We start from the raw sequence: 25,219 nt of genomic DNA, 5'->3' as shown, positions 1-25,219 counted from the left end.
GACCTGCGCTCTCCTACTCTGCTCTTGCCCGTATCTGGAGCGGCCTCAGCCCTGGGGATGTAGGATCCTGCCTGTCCAGTGCGCCCTCCTGCCCAAAGCGGACACTGAATGGGGGGAGGGGAGACAAAACAGGAGATGCCCACCTTCTCCCACTTCCGGACAAGCTTTGCCCAAAGCTACTCTGAGCCAAGCTGCACCAGGGTCTACTCATTCTGGGGGCCTCATGGATGCAAAGTGGTCAAGGCCAGAGCCACCAGCCAGCCCTCAAGTCACTGGGCCAGGCACGCATTTGGGTAGAGGGGTTCCAGTGAGCCCTTTTCTTTTCTCCCCAGGTTGAAAGGGCAGAACGGATGCAGGTCACGGGGTTACTCTGTGGCCCTTAAGTCAGCTAGGGGTTACCGGAAATCCCTCGGTACATCCTGCCCCCTGTGCCACACACACACACACACACACACACACACACACACACACACACACCGTGCACCGCCATGTGTCGATTCACATGGGATTGCAATGATCTGCCTGCATGTCTTTCTTCTGCGGGCTGTAGTCAGGAGCAAACATCACGCCCTCCTGTTTCTGCATCCCCAGGCCCCCGCACCATTGAGTGCCACACAGCCAAACATCAGCTGAACGAACGAACGAATGAATGAATGACACACACACAGCTTCTCTAGAGCATTAGGTCTATTAAAGACCAAACATACTTGCATAGGAAGCTTCCCCCTTACACTCCTGACCTACTTGTGTGTGTGTGTGTGTGTGTGTGTGTGCGCACGCGCGCTTGGTTTTGCTCTTTTCACATCTTGAGGCACCCCATCGGGAAACATACACCACTGCGTTCTAGATGGTGTGTGTGAGTCCAAGGGCAAGGGGACGGGAAGCAGGTGAAATGCCACCTTCCCTGTTCCTGACACCGGGGAAGTCGGCTCAGGAGTGTGCTTCTGAAGCTGGAGGGCTCCTCCAGCCTGAGGTTCAAACCCCGCCCACACCCACCAGACCTGGTTAGCTCTTTATACCCAGAGAGAAGGCACCTGGTCATCTGTGCCCGTCCTCACAAGCCATGGCTGGGAATGGGCCAGCGGGGCGGGAAAGGGATCAGGCTTCAGGGGTCTCATCTTGGCTCTGCCCCCAAATGCCTCGTGACCCTGGGCAAGCCCCTTCCTTTCCCCGGGCCTGTGTCCCCATCTGAAGGGGGAGGGGGCTGGCACAGATGAGCCCAGCCCCTTTAGTCCTGAGACTCTGGGGTTCTAGGTTAGGGAATGAGACTGGCAGGTGGCCCTGCCCCGGGGATGCTGGACGGGACACATCGATGCACCACTAGACAGACGGTCCACCTGGTCAGACCACCCAGCACCCCCAGGCCCCCCAACTCACCACTGCCGCAGCAGTGTCAGCGGCCAGGGACGTCCAGCTGAGGAGCAGGGCCAGCACCCCACAGCACAGCACCCTAGGAGAGAGGCAGCTGCCGGTGGGATCCAGGCCAAGGCCGGCAGGCGGGGGACCCCGTGATGGCTGTCACCCCACCAACCTTCAGCGCCCTTCCTCTCGGCTACGATCTTGTCCCCCCGACCCCCAGACTCTTGCGGTGGCCCTGAGGGCAGCCTCAGCCCCTGCCCTGACATCGCCCCGCTGACTGCCGGCAGAGGGATAGGGACCGATGCCTGGGGCACAGGTCCCTGAGCCGAAGAGACACAGCAGTGAGGGCGCAAGCTGAGGCGGCGAGTGGCTCTAACGCCTCAGCTGCTCAACAGTCAGGCCCAGGAGGGCGGGGACACGTGGGAGAAAGCCTGGAGCTGGCTTAGTGTCCAGATGGTGAGTCGGCGGCTGCTGCCCCCACGACATCCTCCCAGCCCAGCCAGGCCCTCATCTCTCTCATGGTGGCACTGTCACCCTACACCCTTGGCCAGCTCCTGTCCCAGGCCCAGAGGCGGGGCTACTCACGAGGCCAGGAGGCACCTGGAGCTCTTGGCCAGTCCCAGGCAGGCGAGGAGGCAAAGGACCAGGTCCAGGACGAAGAACAGGAGGTAGGAGAGCCACCTGAGCAGACGGGAAGGGATGGTCAGGGGGAGCATCTGCCCACCTGGGGCCCACCAGGGAGGCCTGGACCACTGTCCGAGGCCCGCTGGACCCTTCGTGATACAAACTGCCCACAGCCAGTGGCTAAGCAAACTAGACCAGGGGAGCGTCCCTGCCCCGGACAGGAGAAGCCGGCGTGCACGGCCGACAGCTCCTCTGGGCTCCGGGAGCTGCACCCGCTTCTGCCCGGACAGAGGAGTCACCTTTCCCTGCCCCGGCTGAAGGTCTGGACCAGCACGGGCCCCTGAACTTTCTGCAGTGATGGAAGTGGACCACCTCTGCACTGTCCACTCTCTCTGCCACTACCCACGTGTGGCCACGAGAATGTGAAACATGGCTGGTGCAACCGAGGAAATACATTTCTCCTTTCATTTACTTTTTTTTCCCTTTTTTAAAACTTTCTTTTTAAATTGAAGTATAGTTGCTGTACAATATTACATAAGTTACAGGTGTACAATACACTGGCTCACAAGTTTTGAAGGTGATACTACGTTTATAGTTATTATAAAATATTGGCTACATTGTACACTATATCCTTGTAGCTTATTTTATTTTTTTTAATTTAAATTTTATTTTATATTGGAGTATAGTTTTTTTTCTTTCTTTTTTGGCTACACCCGGCGGCATGTGGGATCTTAGCTCCCCGACCAGGGATCGAACCCACGCCCCCTGCAGTGGAAGCGCGGAGTCTTAACCACTGGACCGCCAGGGAAGTCCTGGAGTATATGTAGTTGACTTACAATGTTGGTTTCAGGTGTACAGCAAAATGATTCAGTTATACATATACATATATCCTTTTAATTAGGTTTTGATTTCAAGCACCTTTTGTGCCAGGCACCGAGCTTAGCGCCAGGGGATTCTCGGATGAGTGGATTCATCCCCAGACCATCAGGAGCTCGGGGTGGGGCAAGGGAGCCCAGACCAGGCCATCCCAGGGCACCAAGAACCTCCAGGCCTCCCAGCCCCTCACTCCTCTGGCCTTTTGCTGCCCACCCAGGGCTGAGGTGATGGGGAAAGGCGGTCACACACCAGCTGGAGAACTTGGCAAGTTGCACCCCCCTCCCCCTTGAGCCTCAGTTTGCAAACCTGTGAAGGAGGCCGGAACTCTGTGAGGATTAAGTGCTCGCTAAATGAAAAGGGAAACAAAGAAAGGCAGAGGGATTCCGGGGTCCCTGCTTTTCTGCTTCTGCAAAGCACGGGCTGCAGAGCCCAGGGTACCCAAGTCCAAGGGCGCTGAGAAGACCCCAAGCAAAGCGCCCTGGTTCGTTCCCTTCCAAACAGGATCCCAAGGCGCCCGCACAGCTCAGCTCCAGCCTCGCTGAGCAGCCGCTTCCGTCGGCCCTGCGCTGGGGGACCAATGTGAGCGTTGGCAACTGGTGGCCGGAGAAGGCAGGGAGCAGAGAGAAGGGGCTTCTCCTAGTCCCAGAAGAGGGGAGTCTTCTGATCATTATGTCTCCTGATGCAAAAGCCAAGTAAATTCGTTGACTTCTCTCCAGCAAAGGTTTTCTGCTTCACTAATACCACAAGGAGGGTAAGAAAGAGCCTGGAGTGTGGGTAGGGAGTGGGGTGGAGCTGGAAGAAAGTGACAAAGAAGCTCCAAGTCGGGGAGAGCACGCTGGAAGCCGCCTGGCAGCCAAACGAGGTTCCTTCCCCCTTTACGAATGGAGGCTAAACGCCTCAAAAAGGGGACTAATCAAAATCCTCGATTCCCTGCCTGGAGCGGAGCTGGGGCAGCCACTGTAGTCTCTGGAGCTCCCAGGAATGGATCTAGCGGCTCTGGCGAAGTGCAGAGCCCGCCCCGCCCTCCACTAGGACGAGGCCACCAAGAGCCAGTCTTCTTAGAATCAGAGTCGGAGCTTGAAAGAACCTCAGGAACATCTAGCATTAGAATCTCATTCTACAGGGCCTCCCTGGTGATGCAGTGGTTAAGAATCCGCCTGCCAATGCAGGGGACACGGGTTCGAGCCCTGGTCTGGGAAGATCCCACATGCCGCGGAGCAACTAAGCCCGTGCGCCACAACTACTGAGTCCGCGCGCCACAGCTACTGAAGCCCACGTGCCTAGAGCCCGTGCTCCGCAACAAGAGAAGCCACCACAATGAGAAGCCCGCATGCCGCAAGGAAGAATAGCCCCCACTCGTCGCAACTAGAGAAAGCCTGCACGCAGCAACGAAGACCCAACGCAGCCAAAAATAAAATCAATTAAATAAATTTTTTAAAAAAGAACCTCGTTCTACAGATTGTTAAACTGAGGCCCGTGGTAGAAGAGCCTGGCCCAGGAATTCCAGACTCTCCATGTCTCGGAGCCTTCCTACAAGAGACAGAGCCAGCCGCCAGGCGCCTCTCAAAGTCTTGGTTTCACGTTTCCTACCTAAAGGTTTCTTGTTACCTCCCTCTCCTCTCCTCTGCACATTAGCAGGAAATCAGTTAGGACCTGCTTCTAATCGACTCTCCACAACGACTGTGTTTCAAGGCATCCACGGCTCCTTGTGCAGTAAAGGGTTCCTGGAAACAGCTCTGCGAGGCGGATGCATTTTCCCAGAGGAGCCCGGGGATGACCTGGGGATGTGTTTCTAACCAAGAACTTGGCTCTCGCAGGAGCAGCTCAGGCCCCTACTCTCTCAGCTCCTCCCATATCCGGTGTTGATGCGCTTGCTGTTACACCCTTTGTAAATCTCCGGAGAGGAGTCTCGTGGCTTTTTAAGTGCCTCCAATACTTAGCCAGGCCTTGTGTAAAAGTACTAAAAAGAATTTGCTTAGCTGGATGGCTGTGCTCTAGAGCCATATGGAAAGCAAAGATGAGGAGGCCGCCCAAAGGCGACCCAGCCCCTAAGGCTGGTTAGGTCATGAAGAATAAAATAAGGCTTTTGTTTTAGGGCAGCTCAGGCAAGAGGCGGGAGTAAACAGCAGATGAGGGGAAGGGGCAGAACATCACTAACGTTCAAGAGCCACAGGTGCTAACCTTGAACTAGACCTGAACAAGGGGTGGAAGTCGGGGATGGGGGTTCCAGGGGACGCTCTCAGTCGCCCACATTGAAATAGATACTGTGCAGCGGTCACCACACTTACCCCATTTTTTCATAAAATCATCTTAAACATAAGTCCCGGTTGATACATACATTCTGACTTATTTCACCATAGTCATTCTCAAAATGCCCGCATTAGGCCCTTCAGTGTACATGGGCCCAGGTTAGGTCCACTCAGAGAGAATGGCAGGGTCAAAACGGATACCTACTTTCCACGACAAAAAGATTTAGGAGGCTCAGGCAATGACTGTCCCTCATGTCACAGGACTAATCAGATGCCACTGTATTGGGTCACAAGTCAGTGAGTTGGCAGTCCTTAGAGTTGCAGTTTCTTTTTGGTCACTTGGGAGAAAGGTGCTTTTGCACGTGAGCAAAAAAAAAATCTGGTGGGAAGCTGCATTGGTGACGTCTGGAAAGGCAGGGGCTGGATGGGCGGGGAGGGGAGGGACGAGGAGCGTTGTCCAGGGCCAGGGGACCTAATGAGCTTCCCCTGGTTGGGGCCCGGCCATCTCCTACCCCGGGGAAAGGAGAGCCCTGGATGGGGAGGTCTCTGGCCAGAGGCCACCAGAAGCATTTTCTCTGGGTCAGTTCAGCCTGGGATGGGGCTTTCTCATAAAGGGGAAATGAATCCAGAGTAAACTGTGCAATGTTGTGGTAAAGACTCTGACCTTTGCTAATGGCTTGAAGGGGAGGTAACAAATTGGGGAGGGGGGAGGCGGGGCGGGAGGGGCATCCAAAGAGCGGATACTTCCTCTTCAGGGCTCCCGTGTCCATTGCTCCCCAGCACTGCCTCCGTGCCAGGCGCCCTGCCCTGGGTGCGCAAGGATGTGTATGCCATGAGTGGGTGTCACCCTTCGGCTGGGAGCCCCCCAAAGCCGGGACTGCCGCCTCCTTTCTTGGCTGTCCCCAGAGTGACCTTCACCAGACCCTGTGCGTGGAGGGAGGGCAGCCGGTCCCTGGTCAGCTGGCCTGTGTCCAGTGCCTTCACCTGGGATGGGGTTTGGGTGATGGGGAGGCAGGGGGGACGTAAGTGAAACCCCAAAGGCTCGATGACACAGGTATGAACCTGCATACCTGATACGGCAAAGGTGGGGTGGCGCCCCGCAGCCCACATCACTCAGGCTGGAGACATCTCTGAGCTTGCTAAGCAGCTGCCATCGGGGGGAGGCAAAGAGGCTGCCATCTCCCCGACCCCCTGCACCTCTGTGGCTGAGAATGCAGGTGCAGGGAACCCTGTCCCACAAACCCGGGCAGGTGAGGAACCCATAAACCACCAGCACTTCACCCAGCGCCAGCCACAGAGGATGCTGGTCCCGGAGGAGCCCGCTGCTGTGTGCGGGGTGGGAGGCCAGGTCCAGCCTCCTGCGCTGAGATCTGGGCACATCACTGCCCCTCCCGGGGGCCCAGCGCCTGCCTGCACAAGCAGGCTGTACTACATGCCCACCGCTCGGCCCCCACCAGCTCTCATGCCCTAGGGATTTCACTCATTAAGGGTTATTAAGACCTTCTGGTGGCACTTCCCAGCCCAAGCCCCAAGACGCTGGCTTGGATGAAGGAAGCTGGTGCAGCCCCACCACCCCTCCCCGGGGCCCCTCACCGGTAGTACTCCACGTAGCCAGTCTGGCTGGCCAGTTCGGTCAGCTCCTCAGTGATCTCTGTCCACACGGGCACCCCTGCCAACTGCACGATGACGTTGCCCGCCATCTGCTGCATGAACTTCAGCGTCTGGAGGTAATCTCCCCGGGTGGCAAAGATCTCACTGAGCCGGGCCAGGTGCTGCTCGAGGTCCACCTTCATCTTCTGGGTGGTTCCAGACACCTGGGGAGGGGCGGGGCTTCTGAGTCTGGCCTCGGGTCGGGGGGGAAGCCAGAGAGGTAAACCCTCTGCCTCAAACTCTGGAGGAGAAGAGCTTGGCCTTGAATGAGTGCCCTACGGGCGCCACCCCCAGCCCTGAAGAGTCATGAGGCTGTGGTCCAGACGGAGGATGGGCAGCGGAGGCTCCCACTACCCGCCCAGCCCGTGGGTCCCTCCATCCAGGGGACAGGCTCGATCTGGCCCTACCTAACCAGGACCTGGGCTCCAAGACACAGTGCTTTCCTAGAAAGACAGACCCAGATGGGGAAACAAACAAGAGAAGCCATTTTTCTTCCTTGAAGATTCTCTTCAAAGTTGAAACACTTTGGGTGATGAATTCTTTTGGGGGGTGAGGAATGAAATGTTTAAACTGAAGGGTCCCTCTGTTGCTACCTGACCTTTTGTTCCCACAATAGGCTTTCTCAGCGTCTCACAAGAGAAAGGCTTTGTTGTAGAGCAAACGACAGCCCACAGCGTCAGAACAATGGAACTTTGAAATAATACAGGCAGACGGGATCCTGCCTCCGAGCAGCCGGGACACGTGACAGGAGGAGGAAATCGGCGCCTTCTCTGTGCTTGTCCCCCTCCCCACCACATTTGTCCTGCCTGGAGCTGAGCAGACCCTGAAGGAAGCATCTCTCTGCTCACAAGTAGAGAGGGACGGTCAATGGAGGTGACTCTCCTGGGCCTGCAAACAAGGACCACAAGAATTAGAAAGGTGCCTCTCGATAGCCCAGATGCAGGGTCCCGGCAGGGGCTGGAGACCCAGCCTGGGACCCCCAAGCACCTCCCTGCCAAGCCCGTTCTGAGCCTGGGTGTCAGCACGAGGGGAAGAAGGGCTTCGTGGCTCTGAAGCTGTCAGGCTACAGCAACAAGCACAGCTGGTTGGAAGCGGGAAGTGTGTGCTATTCGTCCAGGCAGCCTTCAGCTCCCCCAGGTCTGGAAGGGAGAGAAAAATGACCCAGAATGGGAGTTCCCTGGCGGTCCAGTGGTTAGGACTCTGCGCTTTCACTGCCGAGGGCCGTGGGTTCAATCCCTGGTCGGGGAACTAAGATCCCGCAAGCCTTGTGGTACTGCCAAAAAAAAAAAAAAAAAGACCCAGAAAAAGCTTTAGGAGCGTCCCATGGGGAGAGCTCTGCAGAGAGGTGATCAGACCCCACTCTTGGCAGCAAACGCTGTTTCTCCGCATTAGGGGGGACTTGACAGCAACTTTGTGGCCTTTCACATCTGCGCTAGGCTAGGAGTTCCTGGTTCCGGAAGAGAGAATGGCCCCCTTTGTTGCATTTTATTTCTTTCAGTGTCAGCGGCTTGTTCCTTTTCCCGGCTTGTTGCTGGTTCTTATAAACATCCCAGAGGATGGAGCAGTGGTTCTCCAGCTGTGGCCCCTGGGCCAGCAGATCGGTGTTATCAGCTGGGAACTCATTATAAATGCAAATTCTCAGCCTGGTCCCAGACCTACAGAATTGGAAAGTCTTGGGGGGGGGGGCCCATCTGTGTTTATCAAGCCCTCCAGGGGATTCTGATGCAAGCTCAAGTTTGAAAATCTCTGAGAAAGGAGGAAGCTCCCTCTTAGAGAGGTAGTTAATGAGGTTTTCTAGACGAGCAGGGGATGAAGTGCCAGGAGATGAAGGGGTGGAGCCTTGTCAGGCCGGGGGCAGGGCCCCCATCTCAGAGCCTTGAAGGGAAGGGCTAAGACCAGACCCCTGGGTTCCAGTACTTGCTCTAACACATACCAGCTCCCTACCCTGGAGCAGCAATACGACCTCTCTGTGCCCAGTTCCTTCCCCAGGGCTGCCCACAGGCCTGATGCCAACTCAGAGGAGAACCCCCAGGAGCCTCAGTGGCCCCCAGAACACGTGGCTCAAACTCGAGCCAGCTGAGCTCCCGGGGGCTGTAGAGCCCAAGGCCCTGGTTTTAAGCTGAGACGCCAGTGGGTTAGAGGTGTGCAACATGCCCTGAGTGAGTCACTGGGGCCCAGATGGGGGGCGCTGGATCCAGAGAAAGGACCCACCTGGCACTCCCAAATGACCCTTTGTGACCCCCCAAATCAGAGTGTGCAGCTGATCCAGGACCCTGCCGCCGCCCACCGAGGCACAGGGCTCCCTCAGGGAGGAAGGGTGCAGTGCCTGGGGCTTCTGGTCTGGGAGCCTGGGAGGGCCCACCTGGCTCTGGCCCAGGTCTTAGTCGCCTGACTTGTCTCCCGAGTGCCGCCGCCCCCCAATCCAAGCCTCCTCTCTCTTTCGTGGTGATTACAGTAATATACACAATTACAGTAATTATAATAATGGCACCATTAGCAAAGGTTCCCCTCTCCCAATGTGGAGCGTTTTTTGTAGATTACCAGGCACTTTCATGGGCTTTATCTCATCTAACATCATTTATCTGATATTTGGCCTTCACCCCTCCAATATGGGGAGCCCTCTAAGATCTGCTGCCTCCCCTGGAGCCCTCGGGACTGGGAGTGTTGCGTGCCCACCCGAGGCCCAAACCAGCCCCACAGGCCCAGCCAAGGACGCAGGTCAACACAGGAGGTGGCCATCAGGACCCAAGCAGCTCCTGGCCGGCTGGACCATCACCAGAGCCTGGGACGCCTGCCTTCACTTTTCAGAAATGGTGGAGAGAAGATGAGGGGCTGACCGTCAGAGACACACGGAACCCTTCCCTTCAGGAACACGGGGGCATTTAGAGACCTGGGGTCTGCTGCAGAATGTCCACCCCTGGCCCTGGGGAGCTCTCAGCTGGGGTGGACGGGCCCAGCCTGGGGGTCTCAGGCCCAGCTCATCTACGGGGGATAAGGACATGAAAAACTTGAATCTTCCCATCAGGACGGCTCTGGGACTTTCTTCCTCAGCCCTGGGGAGTCACGGGTCATTCCTTACAATGGTCACAAGTCAGCCAGTGAAGGTCATGGCTCTGGGGCTTCCCGGGGAAGGGATTCTCCTTCAGGGGCTGGCTCTTCCTCCAGTGGTTCTGGTGCTGGTGGGTGGAGCCCCTTCCCCACCAGGGCAGAGGGGAGGGCGGGGGTCCCCAGGGAGTGAGCTCTCCCCAGGGCAGGTCATACCCAGGCCCCACCCAGTGCTGGTCAGGCGGCGTTCGGCCTCTCAGCTCCCCCATCCCAGCCGCCCCATCCTCGCCCCATTAGAGCTGCTCCAGCCCAGTGTCCAGACAGCTCTCAGTCCCCAGGGATGGGTCCCAGTCGACACAGGGGGTGGTTGGATGAGCTCAGCAGGAGAGCTGGGCCCCTGCTCTGGCGTGTGACCCTCGGCTCCCCAGAAGGACTTTCTCTGAGGCCAGAGCCATGGCACCCAGCACCCAGCCGTACCCCCAAGGAACAGCACAGCTGTCTCTTTAAGGGAGTCCCTCCTGGGAGGAGCCGGGCTGGGGGATTAAGGCCTGAGAGGCGCTTAAGGGAGAGGAGGGGCAATGAGGTCGAATCCTCCTCCAGCGGCACCGGGATGAAGCCCACAGGCTCCGGCCGGGGCTGGATTGTGTGGCTGAGGCTGCCTGACACAACTGCTCATTTGCTGAGGTCACCCCTCTACTGCGGAACTGGCCCAGAGGTGACGGGGGACAGGACTGGCATTTCTGAAAACTGCCCTGGCGCCTGGCTCCTAGGGCACCAGGGGCTGTTGGGAAATCAGCTGGAAAGAGCCAGCGCTTCCAGAGAGAAAGTGACAAGCACTGGGGGCCATGGGCTACCTTTTGTTGAAGACCCTGACTCTCCCCGCCCTCGAGGCTCAGCAAGTGGACCTCTTCCTTGGGCGAAAACTCCTACCTCTCCTCTGGCCAGCCCAGCACATCCTTCACCCTTAGCCCCCAGCTGGAGTCACGGAGCATGGAATCCAGAGCCCGGAGGACACCTTGCGGGGTTTGGGGCTCTTCACTTGTTTCTGAAGAGTGTTGACATCTCCTGGATGCCACCCACCATACTCTACACCCAGCACTGAAAGGGAACACAGAAAACACCGCGGGGCTGACTTCCCACATTCAGGGGCCTCTTGAACAAATGGCACACTGCTCAGCTCTGCCGAAGATGGACGGGCTTTGGTCCCACAGCCGTCCTGCCCCCCAGGACCCCGCAGCCTTTCTCCTTCGGTCCTCACTCCTACCCCTGCCGCGCCCCCCGCCCCCCAGCCTGGGGAGCAGAAATCGCCGGTTGGCTCCTGGCGGGACCACCTGGCAGCCCCCCAAGGGGAGTCCGGCCCCCTTGGAGCCGAGCTGGCTGGGCTCTGACTGGGGCTCTCGTTCCCACCACGCTGACCTCACCGGCTGCCCGCGACCTTACCAGCACATCGATCCCAGAGAAGGTGTGGTTGGCATTGTGCAGGGAGTAGATCAGCTGGTACACCCCGTCGTTGACCTCGCTGTTTCCATAGAAACCAACGCCCACCGCAGCACTAGGGGCAAGACCCCAAAGTTAGAGGTGACACCCAGAGGAGAAACTTTGTTAGTATACTATTTTTTAGCGCCGTTTTGACTTCACAATGAAATTGAATGGAAAGTACAGCAATTTCCCATATACCCTGTGGCGCCTCACATGCCCAGACCACCTCCCCAACCATCAACAGTCCCCGCCAGAATGGGACAATTGTTACAACTGATGAACCTACATGGACACATCATTATCACCCAAAGTCCACAGTTTACATTAGGGTCACTCTTGGTGTCGTAATACAATCTTATGGGTTTGGACAAATGTATCCGCCATTACAGTATCATACAGAGTAATTTCACTGCCCTTAAAATCCTCTGTGCTCTGCCCGTCCATCCCTCCCTCATCCCTCATGCCAACCACTGATCTTTTTACTGTCTCCATAGTTTTGCCTTTTCCAGAATGTCATATGGTTGGAATCATACAGTATGTAGCCTTTTCAGACGGGCTTCTTTCACTTAGTAATATGTATTTAAGATTCCTCCATGTTTTTTCATGGCTTGATAGCTCATTTTTCTTTCTTTAAGCGCTGAATAATACTCCATTGTTTGGATGAACACAATTTAGCCATTCACCTACTGAAGGACTTCTCGGTCGCTTCTAGGCTTTGGCAATTATGATGAAAGCGCCTTTAAACATCCATGAGAGCAGGTTTTTGACTTTAGCTGAGGAATTCTTTCCTGGGGGTAGGGGAGAGGGGGTGGTCTAGAGTTCTGGCAGGTGGGCTGGCCGGGGGAGGGAGGAAGGTTCTGGGGCAGCGGTCTCTGGCCTGGCCAACTAGCTCTGAAGCACATTTCATTCAGCCAACAAGAAAATACTCCTGTTCTCCAGTCCCGGGGCTCTGAAGGGTGGAAGATTGCTGGCCGGGCCCTAGGGATTTTGATGCTACAGTAGGTCTGGGAGGGGCTCAGGAACTTGTACCTTTGCCAGCTCCCCAGGTGACTCTGACACACGTGGGCTTGGGGACCACTGAGGTCTCATGAAATCACACTCACCTCTCCCAAACCCTCCAAGGGCTGGGGGTGCCCCCTCCATTCTCTATCCTTTCCCCTCCACTTCCCCACACCACCCAAGAGGCATCTGTCCTACTGAAAAGTTCCGGCTTCTAGAAAGTCCCTTGTTAGGTTGAGTTAGGTTGAGCTGAAGCCTACCACCTTCAATCACGTACCTGCTGGTTCCTGGCTGTCCTCGGGGCCAGACTGGAATCAGCCTCCAGTTCTGCAAGGCACCCTGTCAGACATCTGAATGGGGCTCCGTGTCACCCCTTTTCTGCTCTACGAGTCAGATGTGTCCTCCAGACCCCGGTCTACACCATCCTCTCGTTCAACTCTCTCTAATCAGTCCATGTCACCCTTAAACGTGGCCTCTGAGTGAAGCACCCAAGCCCAGCTGGTCCCTCCAGCTCCGAGCACTGGGGGCTAATGCCCTGGGGTCCTCCCTCCCTGTCACTGACCTTGTGGTCCATTAATATCCCTGGATTTCTCCCCAGGAACTGCCGCTAAGCCCAGGCGTCCCTTCTTCCTCTATTGCCATATTGCTTTTTGTTTGTTTTAAACAAAAGCGGAACTTTAAATCCATCCCTGTGAAATTTCATCTAGTTGGTTTTAGCCCAACATTCCAGCCTGAACAAATCATCCAAAGTCTTGCCTCTGTCACTGATCATACTTTATCTGACTCACACCATTGGCGGTCCTCTCAAGATTCATTAAACAGCTTCCTTGAGTTTTCATCCAAAACGCTGATTTTGCAAGGGGGAAAGATGAAGGCACGTGTGCAAACGCTTACCCTTTTTCTTTAAACAGGGCAGGACCTGGGATGGAATCCCCTGGGAGACTGTTATAGAAACCTCCTTCCAGGGTGCCCTTGACCCCTAATTCAGGGTTTCTCAGGAAGTGGTCCATGGACCACAGGACAGAATCACCTGTTAAAAGCGCAGGTGGGGGTGGGGGGGCACACCGCACCCATTTGTTACCAGTATGGTCTGAGAATGTGCCTTTTAAAACAAGGTTCCTATCTGCTTCACGTGTCTGACGCACGCACGCATGCACGCACCAGCTACAGTTTGGTGAACTCATGAGTAAATCAGTATTCTTTGCATTCAACCAGAACTGTTCAACCAGCTTTGAATCCACTTAACCGCACCACCACACAATCTGTAAATACAGCATCCGCAGGGAGACTGGGAGGACCTTGATCAAATGCAGAAATATTCATACATTAAACGTATTGTATTTCCATGAGCTTCTATTTAGTCACTCCATCTTTTAAATTTCAGTATGTTCTGAAAAATACCTTTCGTTTGCTCCTTGTGTTTCTAACTTTCTCTGCTGGTTCTCTGTGTCATGATCCAGTGTTTTCTGGGGACTCGGCCTCAAGCCAATGCTCTCCCATCCTTTTAAATCTCCCTTTCCCTGTTTTCAACGACGGAGGATTCTACTTTTGCGTCTTCTCATAGTCTATGGATTTATCGGAGATGATGGCTCAGGAGGGGCTGTATAATTGCACCTGGTCTTCTGAGACAAGTTTGTGGTTCTGCCCCCTCTCTGGTATAACAGCACCACTCTCTCAAATATTAAACCACTGTTCCCCCCAAAGAGAGGAGCAACGGGAGCTCTCCTCATATCGCTTTTGCCTTGTTCATTCTTTCTTCTACGGATTGAATCTCCCCTCTTCTCCGGGATCCTTGCTGTCAGAGCTCAGCAAGACCTCCCCCTCCTAATCCCCCCAACCTCACCTCGTATCCCTTCTCCTTCTGCTTTTGTTGACCCCCTTCCCCGCTTGTCTCCCTCAACTCACTCCAACTGGGCTCCAATGTGAGCACAGCTCCAGTGAAGGTAACTGTGGACCTCCGCTGCACTTACTGCTGATACCCCCACCCTGCTGCACCCCTACCCCAGCCCCCTCGCCCGCCCCTCTGCTCCAGCCACACTGGCTTCTCTCAGTGCCTTAAAAGCTTTGTGCATCCCACTCCTGGGCATATTCCCGGACAAAACTATAATTCAAAAAGACACATGCATCCCTATGTTCATAGCAGCACTATTCACAATAGTCCAGACACAGAAACAACCTAAATGTCCATCGACAGATGAATGGATAAAGAAGATGTGGTACATATACACAATGGAATATTACTCAGCCATAAAATAGAATGAAATAATGCCGTTTGCAGCAACATGGATGGACCTAGAGATTATCATACTAACTGAAGTAAGTCAGACAGAGAAAGACAAATACCATATGATATCGCTTATATGTGGAATAATCTAAACTATGACACAAATGAACTTATCTACGAAACAGAAACAGACTCACAGAGAACAGACTTGCGGTTGCCAAGGGTGAGGCGGGGTGGGGGAAGGATGGATTGGGAGCTTGGGGTTAGCAGATGCAAAGTATTATATACAGAATGGATAAACAACAAGGTCCAACTGTGTAGCACAGGGAACTCTATTCAATATCCTGGGATAAACCATAATGGAAAAGAATATGAAAAAGGATAACTGAATCACTTTGTCGTACGGCAGAAATTAATACAACATTGTAAATCAACTATACTTCAATAACATAAGTTAAAAACAAAAAGCTTTGCTCCCCCTCTCCCCCCCACCACAGGGCCTTTGCACACACTCCAATTCCCTCTGCATGGAAGTATCTCCTCCCAGCCTGCCCCCACCTTTGCCTAGTTCACGCCTTCTCATCCCGTGGGTCTTGGTGCCCTTGTCACCCAGTTAACGCCCGACTCGAGTGGGCCATCCGACTTCACGCCTATGCCTTGCCTCCAAAATTACCCTTTAATTCATAAGTACTCAAATCAGACAAGCATACGATCCTCTGTCTCTCCCAACAGACCAAGAGCTACAAGAAGGCAGAACTGGTGGCTGTTTTTCTTATCGCCGGCTCCCTCGTGCCTGGCACAGGTAGCCTGGAGAATTCTGAAGAAGGAGCTGTGCCACATACACTCCCGTTTTGAGTCTTCCTTAAGCGGCAGGTAATGATTACTTATGGGAATTGACCTCCCGAAGTCATTCTTACTGTTCCAAAGTATTCTTCTGTCATCTGCAGTATTTTTTTCAGAAAAATCTGAGTTCGTAGGAGAGAGGGCCGCCTGAGTAGCAAAAGCACTGCTGGTTTCTTTGGCGTCTCCATCCTGTCTCTCCTTGCCCGCCCTGCACACCTTACTCTCAGGAGGGGGCTGTTTACTACCAGGTACTTTGCACGAGGCTCCTTTCTGCTGGGAGTCATACTTGTCTTTGAACTTGTGACCGTGGCTCAATCTCTCTCCTTTAAGTTTATGACTTAAGCCCCGGCCGCATGTCTCACCCAGCCCTGGTCCCCTTCCACGTGCTTGGTGCTTTGTCACCCCTGCAAAGCTGTTTTGAGTTCTTGCCTATCTTTTGGCTTAGACGCTCCTGACTACTGCAGGCAGGACGGGACCTTGAACGTGATCTAACGGAGAAGACAGCCCTGGGGATGAGGTGAGCCGCTAGGGATGAGCCCCATCTGCCTCTTGTCCTGCTGCCGAGACAGTGCTGTGGGTTCTTGGATACAATGGACAATTAGCCACGAGGCATTCCACCCCTTGAGCGGGACCACCCCCTGGAGCGTTTCAGGAGGAACTGGGGCTTTTGGAAAAACCTCTGTAGATACAAAAACAAGACAAATAGAACTGGTGAACACAAGGCCCGTGTGTGTGTGTGTGTGTGTGTGTGTGTGTGTGTGTGTGTGTGTGTGTGTACATGGCCTGGGCAGCGTGGCTCTGACACAAAGTTAGAAAGCCTCACTTCACCATCCGAAGCAAAGAAGACCCAGCTGATGGCGCTAAGAGCTATTGATCTTGTGAGAAGATGGCATTGATCCGGACTGGAGTCAGACTTTGATCGCAGACCCCGGGCGGCCGCTGGGAGGGGACAGGACGCAGAGAGCAGAGACGTCGCTGGTCAACTGCTCAGGGAGCTCGCTGCCAGGCTGGAGAGGCCCGCCCCGGGGCAGGGGCTAGGGTTGCTCGGGAACCTCCCCTCGCCATCCAGGGCATCTGATTCCCACTGTTCGGCGAGAAAAGGCACAGCTTTCACCCTGGAGACAGGCCCTCCCATCCGGGTACCCGGAGCTCAGGCAGGAGAACGTGGCCAGACAGTTGATGAGCCACTTGGGGTTTGCCGGCGGCGGGGTGGGGGGGGTGCGGGAAGTGGAGGGCGAGGAAGGGGTGTCCTGGTCATCAGGCTGACCACTGGCAAGACCCAGATGGTCAGGCCCACTTTTCTTCCGCTGTGTCCGCCTCGCAGCCTCACACGGAGACCCCCCCACCCCGCCCGAGCCGCACACGCCGGGCCCGGCGCGGAGGGACACTCACCAGCAGACGAGCCCAGCCACCACGGCCGTCCAGGTGATGCAGCAGGGGTGGCGACGCTTGGTCTGCACCGCACTGGTCTGCAGGGAGCAGCACACGCACACCAGGTAAGCCGCGAGGAAGACGAGGTTCAGGCCCAGCCCGACGGCGGCCACCAGCCCCAGGAAGAGCAGCGACTGAGGAGGGAGAGGCCTGGGGTCAGCACTCGCTCCCATGGGTGGCAGCGGTGTTGGGAAGCGCCCTGTCCTCGGGCTGGGTGGGGAGCGGGGGGCAGAGGAGCTCAGGTGTGGGTGGGGGAGGACACGAGACAAGTGGCGTTAGGAGGAGTGGCTCAAGCCTGGCCCCCAGGTCCGGGGCTTACACACCTGGATGCAGGTGCGGACCAGGCCCTGTCTGATGATGGATGCTCTGAGCTGCTCAAGAGACAAGGCAGGAATCATCCCCGGACAGTGAGGTCTGTGGGCAGTGCTCTGTGTGACCGAGGGAGACAAGGAGACGGACGTCCATGGGATCAGAGCATCCAAGGCCTCCTGGAGGACACGGGACTGGGCGGGGTGTCTCAGAAGCTGAGTGGGGCCTGTCGCAGGCAGGGAAGGGATGCCCTGGCGGATCTGCCCCACCGAGCCTCGTTCCAGGTATCGGGGTACATCCTCAACCAGAGGCCAACTCTGCGCTGGGGGAGGGGGGAGACGTCAGGAGATGCACCTGGGGCGTCCCTCTCATCACATCTTGAAAGGGACGGCGACCCCCAGATGCCAATTGTGGCAGCAAAGCCCAGAATTCTGAAGGGGGGAGGAAATGCCATCTCAGGCCCGCCGAGCAACTCAGGGTCCTACAGAAGGAGCCGCTATCTGTCAGGAGGCCCAGAGCCCCCCACTCCTTGCCTTCCAATCTCCTGATTCAGCCAGATGGACACCAGATGGCACCAGGACTGGTGGCCGCCCGCCAGGACTGGGCCTGGCTCTAAGTCAGGCTCCTGAGCTGACAGCCTCGCCCAGCTGCCCACGTGCCCCGAGTCGTTCCCAGCCCAGAGCCCCCAGCGCTCCAGTCTGGGCTGTCAGGGCAGGGTGAGCAGCAGAGTTGGGGAGACACTGGGACCCTTCTGGTCTAAGGGGGAGACAAGACTCAGGCAGGAGCATGCGCACACCAGGGGACAACCCTGAACACAGAGGCTGGGGCCTGCAGTCCCGAGGCCCGGGGTCGTCTTGGAGGTGGGTGGGCAGAGCCTCACAGGGGAGAGGGTATCTGCTGAGCCCACTCAGCCGCTCGGGCCCGTGAGGGCTTGGGCCGGCCTGCGGACCCCTGACTTGACCTGCTCTGCTGGTCACCTGGACCGACAGGTTTCTGAGCCTCACGGACAAATGGCCAAAGCAGTGGGGACAGCCCAGAAGAGGACAGGAGAGGTGGCTCAGGGTGGATGTGACGAAGTGTGGCTTTCACCTCCACCTGGGATAAATATGTCTTAGGTACTGCCAGGAACTTGCTCTCCGACCACCGACTCAGCAGCATGGGTCGTAAGCCCTCCTCCTCCAGGTAGCTGGGAAGGCCCAGTGGACCTGACCACACCCCCCCTGCGGAAGTCCTCCTGGGTGGCAGGCGCTGGGGCTCCCGGGCCAGGGCCACTGGGCCTGTCCCATGGACTGTGCCAGGAGGCTGGCCTGGTGAGACGGTGGAAGAAGCTGCCACTAGCCGGCCCCCAGCCCATGCCCCTCACTGGAGGCCCTGTAGCCCCAGGCCAAGGGGAAGAAGGCAAGGATGGGGGTTTAGAGCCTTGCTATTCAAAGTGAAGTTCACCAACCCTGCGGCATTGACATCTTCTGAAATGCAGAACTGCAGCATCTCAAGCCCCACCCTGGACCCAGTGAATCAGAACTGCACCAAGAGATGATCCCAAGAGATCTGTATCTCGTTGAAGTTGGGGAAGCACTGATTAGTATCAACAGACTTTCTCAAACTGTTTATAGTAGCTAAACCTTTTCTTCAGACTTGCTTAGCAGAGCGCTGATATACAGAGCACCCCTGGCTGCGGGTGGACGTAAATGCCAAGCTTTGTCCTGGCCACCCCCTCGCAGGCCTGAGGCCCCTCTGCTAAAGCCCAGGACCCCCTTCACAAGTTGTAAACCACTGTGCAGTGTGCATATACCGCAAGAGCCAGCAACCCCACTCCTGGATACTCACCTGGCAGAAAGGAGGGCTCATGTCCCCCACAAGATACGTGCACGAATGTTCACAGCAGCCTAACACTGCGGTAATAGCCAAACACCAGAAACAACTTAAATGTCTACCAACAAGAGATCAGATAGATAACAGGGATTGGAGCCACACAATGGAATACGACGCAGTTATGAAAAGTAAACTGCGGCGACAGCCAGTGATACGGGAGAATCTCACAGATGTAATGGTGGAGGAAACAAGCCAGATGACAGCAGAGACTGTGTGGTTTAACTGACGTAAGATGCGAAGTCAGAGAAACTCATCTGTAGTGACAGAGGTCCAAATAGTAACTACCTTTGGGAGGGAATCAAGTGGGATGGAGCCTCCTGGGGGGTCAGGAATACACTTTGACTGGGATGGTGTCACACACACTCACACACACACACACACACACACACACACACACACGTATTGAGGTGTACACTTAAGGATGTGCACTTCCCTATAAGTTAATCCTAATTAAAAAGAAAGTAACAAAAAGCTGGATAAAGCTTTTGTATAGATTAGAGACTGGTTAACCGCCAGACTTCCTCCCAGCTGCCCTGGACAGCCTCACCCTCAATCTCCCCCCAAACAGGAAAACCCACTGACTCTATCATGGGTCCCCATCCACCAAGGAAGGACCTCCAGGAAGTAATCTCGACTTGGGTTGGTGCCCTTTCAATCTCTCCAAACCACAGCCCGTCCCCACCCCCCGAGCCCCTGCCCTGGCTCTCCCGTTTCACGCCTCACAGCCCACTCCGGCCTCCTGACCTCCTGCAAGCCCCGTCTCGTGTGCAGGGCCCTGGGATTCCGAGGCCGGGGGGCGGGTGGGGGGGCTCCCCAAGCTGGGCGTCTGGCCTCAGTTCGATTACCCTTGATGCAGCCCAGCCCTGGGGAGGCCCTGTCTGGGAAACCCAAATGCGGAGGCCCTTTTGTTAGCAGTTCCCCTCCAGAACTTTCCTCGGGCGCTGGGAGCACGAGGGCAGGGGCAGAGGGGTTAGGGTTAGGGTTAGGGTTAGAGGAAGGAGGAGTTGGAGGGGGGAGGGAAGAGGAGCCTGGAGAGCCATCTCCCACGGCCACCTTGATGTCACCGGCCACCGGCCAACGGGCAATTATTTTCCAGCCCCTAATTAACACTGCAGGCCCCCATGTGCCTGGGTGGGGGGAGGGCGTTACAGGGAGGACCTCCCGTCCAGAGGAAGCCAGGAGCTCTGCTCACACGGCCTCCTGCTCCGACAGAGCCGAGAAAGGAGCTTTCCAGGTCATCTCCTGTGGCCACCACCGCGCCGTCCCGCCCAGCACCCGGCCCCTAGCCCCCGTGTCAGGGCTCGGGCCTCTCCCCTCATCGCAGTGACTTCCATTAGCTCTGGTTTGTCACTCTGTGATGAGAAACCAGAGCACAAACCCAGGACCCGAGCTGGGGGCAGCAGTGACCGACTGGCATTCTGGGAACGCCGAGGCTGCAGCTGCACCCCGAGGGGCTCCTGCACTGGGGTGAGGGGAGTGGGCAACAGCCCGAGCGCCCCTTGCCCCGAGACCCCAGGAGACAGAGAGTGAGCCAGCCTAGGGGTGAGGCCAGGGGGCGAGGAGCTGGAGGGAGAGGCAGTGACTGGATAAGGGTGAAGTCCCTCCACCCCTGGGGGCAGGGGGCAGCGTGACTGTCCCGCTGACTGTGACTCAGGGCTCAGACTGGGCGAAGGCGGCTTCCTCTTCCCAAGCTCGGCTCCTCTCAAATCCTGCCGGCAGGCCTCCCCGCCTGGCCTCTCCTCCTGAGGACTGCCCCCCAAGTTGGGGGAGCCCTATAGTTCTGGGTCTAGCCCCTCCCCCGCCGCCTCCCCCGGCCTAAGGACACACACTTGGGACTCTCTGGGGAGTCTATGAGCGGAACCACCTAAGGTCAACACACGGAAATCCGTGCCTCCGTGTAAAAAATTAAGAGTGTCTCCTCTACTTCCTCATGCGCGTCCCAAGAGAACGGCTGGGCTATGGATGCGGGACTAGGAAAGACGGAACAGGGAGCACACAGGAGGCTCCTGCACATCGGCAGAAGCAACAGTCAACCTTTGCGCAGCATTTTGGAGCTTCCAGACCTCTCAAGGACAGTAGACCCTCAGTGTCTGGTCTCCCACCTCTCCGGGGAGGTGGGTGCGTGGTGACGGTGGCAACTGAAGGAGGAAACTGAAGTGGCTTGTTCTGGGAGTCACTGCTGGGGGCAGTGCCAGGGGCCCTTTCTGTTGTCCCCAACTCTGTCCAATGGGCACCTGGCCAGCTGGGGCTTCCTCCTTGCCAAGCAGGGCTTGTGACAACTTAGGAAGTGCCGGGTGCTGGCCACATGCTTTACACCCACTAACTGATCGGGTCCCTTTAGTAGCCCTTCGAAGCAGGGATCTGCTCCATCTCCACTCCTTCTCCCCGGGTAGAGGTCAGCAGACTCAGGCTGAGAGGTCTGGGCTGCTTCCCTGGATGGGGCTGGGGGCCCAGCGGGGCCAGGGCGCCCTCCTCCACCTGGGGCTCGCCTCACCTGCCTCTGCAGACAGACCGGGCACGACCTCCCCGAGAGCCTGGTGGATGGAGCCCAGGTAGCCTGAGCGAGGACTCAGGGTCAAGTCCACTGGCAGGGAGGGATGGAAGGACAGCCATCAGGGGGTTTCCATGGCTCCCCAAGACCCCAGAAAGTGACTGGGAGCTCTGCTTCCTCAAGGAAGTTCTGGGAACTGACTTTGCTCAGGATGTCCCAGTCACCAGGCGACCTGCTTTTCACTCCTAGACCTCCTTGCCTTCCAGATCCCCTGCACGGCTTGTCCCCACCCCGGAGCTTTCCAGGACGCACTGCCTGTTCCCAGTTCCATTTAATCTTTGTGTACACACACACACACACACACACACACACATACACACACACACACACACACACACACAGTACCACAGGACAGTACTGTTCACTTGGACATTTGGGGCATGAGCTGAAGCCCCCTCTGCATGAGTCTTTCAGTCCTTCCTGATCTGTGTAGACACAGATCTTCCGTCTGTGTTCTCCATGGGTTATTGTACTTGGACACGTTTCTGAACCTCAAGGAGTCTCCCGGTCTGCGTAATGATTTGCGTCACTGGGTCCTATCACGTGCTATAGGACCCTCTACGTACTAAGCATGTTTCAAGGGACATCTCATTTAATACTTGCAGAGGAGGAAAGTGAGGCTCAGAGAGGTACAGACACCTGCCATGGTCAACAGCAAGTGACAAAACTGGGATTCCAACGCAGATAGCTGGATGGCACAGCCCCCGTCCCAGCTACTCAGCTGCTGTAGCGCTGGGCCTAGAAGGCCTTGGTTATCACGTGACCTCCCTGCCCCCCCGCACCCCCCCCCCCCCCCCGCCCGCCCAGCACTGGGCTTCTCCCCAGGCAAGTGTGCTGAGTACTGAGATGACTGACAGCAGAAAGTGTCCAATCCAGGGCATTAACTGACGTGGTGCTCTGACTCGGGCGGTGATCGCCGCTCAGGAGAAAGGGGACGAAGATGGGGACGTCCAGGAGAGACCCACGGTCAGACAACAGGGGAACTTACCAAAATAGGAGCCGCCTTAAATAAATACCCAGAGCCAGACTTCCCATCCAGGCTCACCAGACTCATCTCCCACTCAGAGCCCTCAGGCGGCCTAAGCAGGACATAGAGGGTAGGGGTGGGGCTGGGTGTTAGGCGGCCGGGGAGCAGCGGCCCTGGGGATGCCAGCAGTGTGCCAGGGTCTGAACCCGGGGAGGAGAGGGGCAGGGGCTGTGAGTGGGTCCCTCTGGCTCGTCTGCCACCTCTCCAGGGGACCGAGGGGGGTGGCCCAGGCTCAGGCCCTGCCAACCACAGCTGCTGGCCAGACGGGAGCTGTCTCTGGCGGGGGGAGTGCCCTACCACCCCTCCCCACACACCAAGGTCCTCTCCACCCAGGCCGAGAGTTTACTTTTCCTCCGGGGGAAAGGGGAAAGCTATGGTTGGAGACCCCAGGGGCAGGATCTGGGACGCGGGGTTTGGGACACACGGACGTGGGGTCGGACACACACACAGTACGCAAGCAACACAGCTGTCTCTGAAATCATATCCGCCTCTTTTCATGCATTCATCGGGAGCGGAAGATTCCCTGGAGCTCTCCCCAGGTGGCTACATTCTCAGGGAACTGCCTTCCCCAGGCAGGGCTTGGGGACAGGGAGGGGCAGGCGGACAGGGAAGGAAACGAACTCGGGAAGCCAAACCGGGCGACGGATCCCTGCCTAAGAGCAGGAAGGGGTCCTGATTCTCTCCTCCTTCTGGAAGGGCAGGCACCATCTGCCTGGGGCCCGAGGGTGACGGGGACACTCGGGGTTATTATTAGACTCCCTGTCGCTGGCGCCCCGCACCCCCTACTGGATCAGGATCCCCGGCGCCCTGCAGGAGAGAGTCCTGGCAGCGGAGAGGTGAACAGCCGACTCCCTGCTCAGCCTCCCCGGAGGCCCCGCTCTGCCCTGGCTGGCCTCACACCGGGAGGCCGCGGGGAGCCTGACACGCAGGCAGAGGCCGCCGGGGGTCAAAGTCCTGAGACGGGCGCTTAGTGCTGAACAAATGGGCCCCATCTTGGACTTCCAGGCCCCGGAATCTTTGCCCCAAGCTGAGAAAACTGCTCAGCCTGGCCACAGGGGCTGGAGGGGGCTGGGCCACACCTGGGAAGGCTGGGAGATTCCGCAGTTCGTCTGGGCGGGGAAGCCTGGCGAGCACCCCTTCTCCCCAGGGGTGCAGAAACTGCGGAGGCCAGCAGAGCAGGGCAAGGCGAGGAGAATTGCAGGGATGAGGCGAGTGGCTGGCCAAGCCGCTAAGACCCCAGGAATCCAGGGCCTACAAGGTGTGTCTGTACAGAGAAGGAGGGTGCGCCGGTGTGAGATGGGGCTGATGGGGGCCACCTTCCTTCCCCCAAATATCCACACGTAGCTGAGGGTCCACACCCCTCTCCCCCAGCTCTGTCGCCTTCCAGGGGGGCCCAAGTAGAGGTGCTGGCAGCGGCTTCCACGCTGCAAGCAGGGGCTGGGGAGGAGGGTTGCTGCGGAGACGAACCGGGAGACTCCGGTCAGTTTCTGCCCAAACTTCTCCCAGAGAGCGCGCGTCGCGTAACCGCAGGAGGAAAACGGCGCGGCGCTCCTCAGCATCGCCGCAGCCGGCGCGGCGGAATCCCCGGGTACGGGCACAAATGCCCCTACGCCCGCGGCGCTGCCCTCCCCCTCGGCGCTCGGCCTCCCCGCCCCCCCGCAGGCAGCCTCTGCGCCCTTCCCCCCCGTGTCCCTCGGCCGGCTTAACTCCCATCTTTCCAGTTGTCCCGGCCCATGAGGTTCCCAGACGGGAGGGCCGTGGGCCAAGGACTCGCGGCGAAAGGGGAGAGGGGCGAAGAGGCTGCGGGGAGAGTGGGGGGCGGGGTCTGGACGCCTGTGGAGAGCGGCGGGCTGGGAGGGCGGAAGGGGTGGCGCGGGGACTTGGGGCGCCGGGTCGGGGGCGGCGCGGACTCACCTCCTGGTAACTCTCATCGCGGGGCCTGAAGGTGCTGTCCACCGGCTGCAGGCGCAAGCCGACGTGCGGGACGCGGTGCAGCCACGCCACCCACCAGGGCGCGATATACTCCACGCGCGCCGCCAGCATGGCTCTGCCGGAGTGCGCCCGCCCGCTGCGGCCGCCGCCCGCCGCCCGCCGCCCGCCGCCCGGCCCGGGACGCGCGCCCGCCCGCCCCGGGCCCCGCCCCGGGCCCCGCCCCGGACTAGGCCCCGCCCCCTGAGCGCGCGCGCCCGCCCCGCCCCCTCCGTGGTTGGGGGTGCTCCTCGCCCTGTGCTCACCCTCCGGCTGCAAGGGGTCACGCCGAAGAGCCTGAAGCGTGTTTTTGGTCTGGAATCTGTCCTGGCCCCACGGGCGAGAGAGGCGGAAGGAGCAGTGGAAACAGCCCCCAGAAGGCTTCTGAATCTGTCTCTGAACAGCACTCTCTAGGTCCCCGGGCTTCTGGTCACTTAGCATCAAAGCAAGCATGTAGGGGGTCTTTGAGTGCCGCGGGCAGTCACGGCGTGAGAGGCGAGGCCGGCCGTTCCTAGCGCTCTTAGAGGGTAGCGAACTGACTGATTGGGGAAGGAAGGGACCCAGTCCTGGGTCACTAGTTCCGAATTCACTCTCAACCGTGATTGAGCATTCACTCTGTAAGCCACGTGGGTTCAAAGACCTGGTCCTGCCCTGGGAGCGCCCAGCCCATCTGCCCAAACAACTAACGGGTGCCGCCTGGAAAGCCCCGGGGA

The 25,219-nt window shown here is 57.6% G+C and overlaps 1 protein-coding gene across 3 annotated transcripts in view; it reads right to left on the bottom strand.

Annotated features, from left to right (window-relative positions):
* TTYH2 (tweety family member 2) overlaps window positions 1–24,621 on the bottom strand; it is a 38,844-nt gene extending 14,223 nt beyond the window's left edge. For 2 of the 3 annotated variants that reach the window (XM_059907890.1, XM_059907891.1), the window contains exons 1-6: window positions 24,453–24,621; window positions 16,741–16,913; window positions 11,244–11,355; window positions 6,702–6,922; window positions 1,945–2,040; window positions 1,378–1,450 (exon numbers count right to left, since the gene is read on the bottom strand). In XM_059907890.1, the coding sequence (XP_059763873.1) occupies window positions 1,378–1,450; window positions 1,945–2,040; window positions 6,702–6,922; window positions 11,244–11,355; window positions 16,741–16,913; window positions 24,453–24,581 (804 nt within the window). In that variant the 5' untranslated portion in view covers window positions 24,582–24,621. The remainder of the gene's footprint in view (window positions 1–1,377; window positions 1,451–1,944; window positions 2,041–6,701; window positions 6,923–11,243; window positions 11,356–16,740; window positions 16,914–24,452) is intronic. The other variant, XM_059907892.1, reaches the window with a different exon arrangement.
* Between the last annotated feature and the right edge of the window lie 598 nt (window positions 24,622–25,219).

Source organism: Balaenoptera ricei, chromosome 20, assembly GCF_028023285.1.
Source record: "Balaenoptera ricei isolate mBalRic1 chromosome 20, mBalRic1.hap2, whole genome shotgun sequence".
In the NCBI taxonomy this organism is placed as follows: Eukaryota; Metazoa; Chordata; class Mammalia; order Artiodactyla; family Balaenopteridae; genus Balaenoptera; species Balaenoptera ricei.
This window is presented reverse-complemented; position numbering and strand designations above follow the sequence as displayed.